Genomic DNA, 7,650 nt, shown 5'->3' on the forward strand with positions numbered 1-7,650 from the left:
CTGCCGCATGTTGAATAGTCAAGAATTTCCTGGTAAAACAGATCATGACAAAACAGCTGTGTCCACAGATGTCTTGTGTACGGATCCTTCCGTGGCCACTGTGAACCCACGTCAGCAGAAGGGCCCCGCGTCTGGTCCAGACGTCCTTGGATGAGTTTGAGGCCATGGCTTTTTGTATAATTTGGCTAAAGGAACGCCCGCCTTTTGGGTTTCCATTTGGAAACAGCTCAGGAAAGGTGCTGCTGAAGACGGGGGAGGGGGAGTCTGGACCCGGCTCTCCCGTAGCTGGTTGTGGGGCCCCAGAGAGGGGCGTTCCGCCGGCACCCTCCGAGGCTGGGCAGGACACGTCCAGGGCACTGTCCAGCTCCAACAGTCTGTGACCTCACCCCGGGTGGGGCGGGAGGCCTTGGGGTGCACCTGGCAAGTGCCCTCCACCACACTGAATGAGGATTTTCCCCTGAAAGCATTCGGTATCCACTTTGCAGAAGCAGGGCTTAGGGGGGGGGGGGGGGGGGGCAGGAGACCGTGCAGGGCCCTCTCCGCTGGAAAGCAGCCCGCGGGGCCCTAGTCCTCGTGTTCAGCCTGTACTTGGAAGCTCTGCAGTCTTGGCTGAGCATTTGCTTTGTTTGAATCAATGACTCAGTCTCTCTCCTCTCCCCACCCCCAACCTTGCCTTTAGAGCAACATCAATATTCATGTATAATTAAAAAACAGCACAAAAAGCTGACTCCCTACTTCCTGCCCCCCAGGACTTTCTCTTCCTTGGCCGGAGTGCAGTCCTGGCTCCTCGGCAAGTCCCCGGGTGGCCACCGGCTCAATGCGGCCCTGTGTGCAGGCCTGGCAGCCCGCTGCCCCCCCCCCCCCCCGCCCCCCCTCAGCCCCCATTGGCTGCCTGGGCCCGCAGCGGGCCGCACCGGGCCGGGCCCCACCGCCGGGAAGGGATAAGACACCGCCCCACAGCGGCTCAGGCCACTCTGGACGCAGCCGCCAGGAGGGACCGGAGCAGCTAGCAGGAGCCACTGACGTGAGGACACTCGGGGGGAACCTGCTCTTTTCTTTCTGGGGGCAGGGAACCCAGAGGGTGGGGCTGGGAACAAGGTGGTAGCTTCGAAAGCCCCTTTAGGATAACTGGCAGCATCTGACAAGTGTGAATCCTGTTACTGCTTTGTGGACGTGACTGCTCAACTCGGGACAGCTAGAGGCTCTTTCTGCCTGAGTTTTAAACCGTAAATCGGAGAAACCTCAGGTCCCGTGGCTCAGAGGTGACTGCTGCACTTCCTCAGCAGGGCTAACAAATGTCGCTTCTTCCCTAAGTCTTTGAAGGGCAAGGTTTTCACTTCCCCCCTGGCGGAGAATGACTGGCAACCAGAGCTGGGCCAGCCCTACCTCAAAAATAAATGTTTTCTCTTCTTGTTGCTTCTGTCCTGGCCCTGGGTGTGCAACCGCTTCTCTCTTTTCCCTCAACGGGGCATGTCAGGGTCCGCCTGGATACCACCCAGAAATTACATGACAATTGGGAGGTCTTTACAAGTAAATTACAAACGGGGTCAAAGAAATTGGGGGTTTGGTGGGTTTAACTTTCTTCAGTGTTGGGGTTTCTCAGGGAGATAGGGCCCCTTCCCACATCATGTGTGATGTGCCCTTCCACAGGGAGTTAAAGCCCAGAAGCTCTCTCGCTTTCCACATAAAAAGATTAATGCAGGAGTAACATTCACCAAACTAAGTGGAAAGGAAATATGGATATTTGATTGCCATTTCTCTTAAAAGATAAGCTTTAAAGCAGGGAAGAATTTAAAAGGAAAAAAATTTTTAATTAATTTTAGTGTGGTTAAGAAAATCACATTATATGGAGTTTTCAAACATGGAATAGATGTTTTATGCCTTTCCTTTTAAAAAAAATCCCACTAGTCATACCTTATGAAAAAATAATTTAGTCTCTCCTTCCCCTAAATGATCACAGGCTTTGAGAAACATCAGAATGATACAAATGTTTCTTGGGTTCTTTGTTTTGTTTCCAAAAAACAAAATCAATCATTGAAAACCTGGGTGCAAAGGGTAAGAACGAATGAAAGGTTAAAGATGTTAGTCTATGTGATTTGTCCCATCCACGTGTGATAAATCTGATTTTTAGGGATTTAAGAGCAAAACAAAGGATATTGATTATTAATAGGGTGACTTTAGCAAAAATCCTCAATGCTTTCTCCTTTGAGAAATCAGAAATAAATAAAATGTTAAATATTTCTTCCAACTTATTGTTCAGATATAAGTGACGTACCCAACATGGGACCGACTTTTCAACAATTAGATGTAGTTCTTATAACCATTTTCAGCTGTGACAGGGCGAAGACTCCAGGCCAAAGGTCGGTAGACGTCTCTGGCTGAATGTCTCAGTTTTGTGAAACAGTTGACAAGCCGTCCTTTGTAAAATGTACCCAAGTCCCAGGATCCAACATATTTCCTGTTTTCAGGCCGCGGTCTGAGGTTCAGGTGGTGAGGGAAGTAGGAAGTTGTGTACTTTGGTGCCCTCAGAGACCCCAGCTCCAGGCCCGCACAGGGCGCACCGGTGAACAGGCCCCCTCCCCGCGCCGGAGGCCGTTGGGGGCCCCCGGGAATGCGACGTGCCTGGCAGCGCTCTGCCTCTTCTTCCTCAGAACCAGCCCAACCCTATGGCCTGTAATACATTTTTGTTTCTGGTAGGTCTTCCTTGATCTCTCACTCATCTTCTTTTTCAAGAGTATCTGCGGCATTTCTGCCATATTTTTTTTCCAGTTCAGTTTTACAGCTGTTTTTGCTCATGTTGCTCACACCCGTCAAAAAAGATTGCCTTACAGACTTGTATTTAAAATGAGTTAAGGGAGCCTGGGTGGCTCAGTTGGTTAGGCGACTGCCTTCGGCTCAGGTCATGATCCTGGAGTCCCTGGATCGAGTCCCGCATCGGGCTCCCTGCTCGGCAGGGAGTCTGCTTCTCCCTCTGACCCTCCCCCCTCTCATGTGCTCTCTCTCTCATTCTCTCTGTCAAACAAATAAATAAAATCTTTAAAAAATAAAAATAAAAATAAATAAAATGAGTTAAATTTATATATTATTTCAAAGGAAAGCGAGTTCCTGCATTTTACGATCCTTAGAGTCTTTTGGAAGGACCTGCACTTTTATTATTTTTTTTTAATGATTTTTATTCATTTATTTATTTGAGAGAGAGAGGGAGTGAGCATACATGCACATAAGCAAGTGAGGGGAGAGGCAGAGGGAGAGAGAGAACCCCAAGCAGATTCCCAGGTCGCAGGGCTCAGCCCGAGGCTCCATCTCACCACCCTGAGATCGGGACCTGAGCCGAAACCAAGAGTCGGACACCTAACCAGCTGCATCACCCAGGCGCCCCAGGACCTGCACTTTTCTTGCTAAACTTATGCTTAAGTAGTAGTGTGTGTTGCTTTATGGATTTATGAAAAGGATTTTTCTACTCTGTTTTCTAATTGTTTATTGGTAGAATACAGGGACACTATTGATTTTTGTAGCCTCGTTTTGTTCCTGGTCACCTTACTTCTTTCTAGTTAATTCTAACAGCTCGCAGTCAGTCCTTTCTCCCCTGCACTCTGTCCCTTCATCTTGGGGCCCGGTAAGGGCAGAGGGTGGCCTCCTGGGGAGGAAGCAGGAATCGACCCCCAGAGCCCCTCCCTGCGCTGCCCCTGTCTATCCGCTGAAGTTCCCCATTGGCCAAACCACGCAGAAGCCAGGGGGCGTGGGAACTTAAGGATGTGGCCACAGGGACGAGAAGGGAGGGGCGGGCAGGAGTGGATCTAAGAGGCTGCCAGGAGAATTGGGACAGAGGCCCTCTGCCTGAAGGGGGGATGAGCCAAGGCCAGTCTAGCCCGCTCCTCTGGGTGGAGGTCTGTATAGCTAACATGTTAACTATTCTGTGTACAAACAAGGCAAAAAGCATGAGAGGGCATCTTTCCTTTGTGGACCCCTAGGATGTCTGAGCTGGAGAAGGCCATGGTGGCCCTCATTGATGTTTTCCATCAGTATTCCGGAAGGGAGGGTGATAAGCACAAGCTGAAGAAATCCGAACTCAAGGAGCTCATCAACAATGAGCTCTCCCATTTTTTAGAGGTGAGTCTTGATTTTTAAAATCGACAGTTTATCCATTCTCCTGTCCACTTTTAAAACCACCTGTCCATTTTCTCTTCTGAGCTGCGCTGAAGTGATTCCAGTGTAGGCTGCTTCTAAAAACGAGTTTATGCAACTGAACCCTCACTTAAGAGGCTAGCTCAGATGACCCCACTGTTCTCATTGTCATCTGTTTTGTGTATAGTTGGAACAGCAAGGAAAAACTGCTGTCTCAAAGGCAAAAGAACAGGTTCCAAATAATGCTGACTTTTCTCTGAAAAATCTAAGGATTTACAGCAGTAATGATGGCGGAATGGGATGGAAAATATACTCATGACTTGTCATGGGCCACAATGAACACACGAGAAAGATGTTAAACATAGGGTCTTGATTTGGGGAGAAGGACTATTTTCACTTTAGCTGCATGATCAGCATCCACCGGGGTGACTAAAGATGCCATTCACTCAGCAAGTTAAGTTTACTGAGGACGCGCTGTGTTCACTATCGGGAGAGACACAGGCCCGAGGACATGGCCCTGCTTCTGGGGCACCCAGCCTGGCACATCAACCCCGGCCGCAGCCTACGTGCTGAGGGCACGAGAGGGGAGGCCTGGGCGGTCTAAGGGGGCACCCATGGAGCAAGAGCCCCTAATGTAGGAGGCGGCATGAGGGGTCCTGATAAGCCTGCGGGGGAGTATGTCCACGACTCACTTCCCTGCCCGTCTCCACCGCCCCAGGCCGGCCACCTTCTCCACTGCACACCAGTCCCGTGCCCTTGAGGCGATGAACCGCATCCACCTGGCCCTGGCCCTCCCTTAGTGCCAGAACCCAGGTCACACACAGGAAATGGCCAGAAGACCAACCAGGGCGCCAAGGTCTGACCAAGCGCTAATTCCGGGGACAGCGCCAGAGCACCAGGCGTGTGGCCCCGCCGCCCGGTGATGAGGAGCCGCCCTCCTGAGCCCGCTGAGCTCACTGCGGCTCCCCAGGTTCCAGCAGCAAGGCAGGGCCCGCCATCTGCAGGACTGGCTGGGATTCTCCTGTCTGCACCCCGACCCAAACACACCATCGCTGTGAGGGGCACCACCAAATCCGAGGACGTGCCTGCAGGCTTGGGGGGATGGGGGTCTCTTGGGCTGATTCTGGGATTTTCTCAGGCATTCAAGTTCAAGTGCCACTGTCCACACCTGCCCACTCAGTTTCCCACCAATCCCACCTTCTAACCTAACAACCAAAACCCCCAGTTTCTTCTGTAGATGAGGGTTGTTCTAAGGGTGAAATGAGACAGTGTTTGAACCTACAGTGAAAGCTCAACAAGCAGTTATCAATAATTAATAATTATAAAATTATTATAAAATAATATAAATTGTGTAAAATAATAATTAGTTATTAATTATTGATTTTAAAACAGGAAAAGCTTAGCATGTGGGAACCACAATTTATAAAAGACAAATAATTCATGGTAAGTGTATCAAGGTATCGTCAACATTTGCTGGCCTGGTTTTATTGTAATTTCGGTTTGGAGGCAAATCCATAATGTAATCGAAACACGGTACTTCCCGTCCCTCTTTGGCAGATGCTTCCAGGTCCCGCCCAACCCCCACTGGAATCAATCCTGCATATATTCCACATTCAAGGGGGCTCGTGGACATTACCCCTGGCTGCTTGGGGCCGAGCTCTCCTGCTCTGGGGACTGGCGATTCTGAGCAGTCTGCTCTTACGCTGTCCTTGGGTGTTTGGTGCCACGTCCTTCCCACCACACCTGCAGCCCTGCCCTGTGTCTGCCCCTGTGGGCCTTGTAACCCCGTCTGCTCGGCGGCAGTGAGGGGCAGCAGAACCGGCAGGAAAGTCCCATGACACCCAGAAAGCAAGTGAAGGGGCAAAGAGAACACAAGGACTTAACAAATTGAGGACCTGTTGCCAAGAGTCATCCCAGGAAAAAAACAACTTTCAAAACATGGAAACCCACTGAAAGCCTTCACTCTAAGGACTTCCACTCCCAGAAGCAGTGTAACACTTAGGGGGATCCAAAAGTTCATGTTTTCTTCCGGGATGTTTGCTTATACCATGCTCAGGCTTATCTAGACTGCATTCCCCCTTCCCGGGTGTTTTTTGTTGTAAGTACAGTGATAGCAAGCTGCAGTTTTTTAGATCCTGGTTGTTCCATTCAGTCTCTTTCAAGTAGCTCTGGTCCCACGGGACCTACAGGTGGAAGAGACAGCGTGGACCCCCAGAGACTTCTGCCCAGCCAAGAGTCTCCCGGCCACACGAAAAACCTTTCTGGTATTTTGCATTTTATATCTTAAGTTGCTTCTGATACAAATTATGAAAGCCAGCCAACTATTAATCATGTTTTGATGGCCCTACATTCCATTTAAAAACAAGCTAGGCAATTTCTCTTCTATCTCTTAGGAAATCAAAGAGCAGGAGGTCGTGGATAAAGTCATGGAAACTCTGGACAGTGATGGAGACGGCGAATGTGACTTCCAGGAATTTATGGCCTTCGTTGCCATGGTTACCACCGCCTGCCATGAGTTCTTTGAACACGAGTGAGACAGCGAAAGCAGCTACTGTGTTCAGTGGCTGTTGAGGGTCACACAAGCAGAGAGCGAGGGCTTGCAGGCTAGTAGGAGCTGAGCTTTCCAGCTATGTTGTAGCTAATTAGGAAGCTTGATTTGCTTTGTCAGTGAAAAATCGACGACCTCTTTCCCAGGGCTGATTTCAACGGCCCCATCATTCTTTCTGCTCTGTTAGCTGACGGGTCCGCGGGACTCTTGCGATAACCATTAAGGAGAGCGTGTGCTCAACCCGCAGTCATGGCTGTGGAGAATCCTCACCCAGAACGACCAAACTGACACCAAAAATGGCTCCGAACATCTGTGGTTCCTTAAGTCAAAAATACAAAGCTTTGCCCACCATCCTTTGAAAGGCTGCCCTTCCTTAAATTGGTTTATCATCCGTGCAAATGAAACCTAGGGTCGTGAGGTGGTCTGACATGCCGCCGGCTACCCAGAGAGCGCGGTCACGCTCCGGTCCCTTTCCCCGTGGTGAGCTGTGGGTGCTGGGCAGACAGCCCTTGCTCACAGTGCTGCAGGAAGAATGTGACTCACCAACCATCAAGTACTGACGTGTTAATTCTAACCAGGACTGAGGATCAAAATTCCGCATTCTGTGGGACTCTTCTGCTCGGGTCTCACCTTGCTGGCTGTGTGGCCTGGAGGGGGAGGGGGCACAGCCCCATGCCCGTGGCCTCCTCTGCCGTCTGGGAAATGCCCTGGCCCTCATGCGTTTGTGTTGAGACGGGGCCTGCCCACGGCAGTTGGTGAAGTCAGCGTACGTGGAAAGCTGAACTATGTGCTTTGGTATCCACGAATTCAAATAAATCAAATTTCAAATAATTCAAATAATCAACTTATAAATATTAACAGTTACTTCCCAGAAAATTCAAATTAACCTTATCTACCCCCTTTTTCTGCTGCTTTTTTTAAGTGCACAGATTTGGAAATTCATAAGCCAATTGATTGCTTATATTTGCATTAAATAA

The 7,650-nt window shown here is 49.9% G+C and overlaps 1 protein-coding gene across 1 annotated transcript; it reads left to right on the forward strand.

Annotated features, from left to right (window-relative positions):
* The first annotated feature begins 980 nt into the window (after nucleotides 1–980).
* On the forward strand, nucleotides 981–7,650 carry S100B (S100 calcium binding protein B). The gene is made up of 3 exons (XM_021679212.2): nucleotides 981–1,024; nucleotides 3,972–4,110; nucleotides 6,519–7,650. Exons 2-3 carry the CDS (start codon nucleotides 3,973–3,975, stop codon nucleotides 6,657–6,659), a joined length of 279 nt encoding a protein of 92 aa, XP_021534887.1. The 5' UTR covers nucleotides 981–1,024; nucleotide 3,972; the 3' UTR covers nucleotides 6,660–7,650.

The sequence above is a fragment of the Neomonachus schauinslandi genome, chromosome 1, assembly GCF_002201575.2.
Source record: "Neomonachus schauinslandi chromosome 1, ASM220157v2, whole genome shotgun sequence".
NCBI classification, from domain to species: domain Eukaryota; kingdom Metazoa; phylum Chordata; class Mammalia; order Carnivora; family Phocidae; genus Neomonachus; species Neomonachus schauinslandi.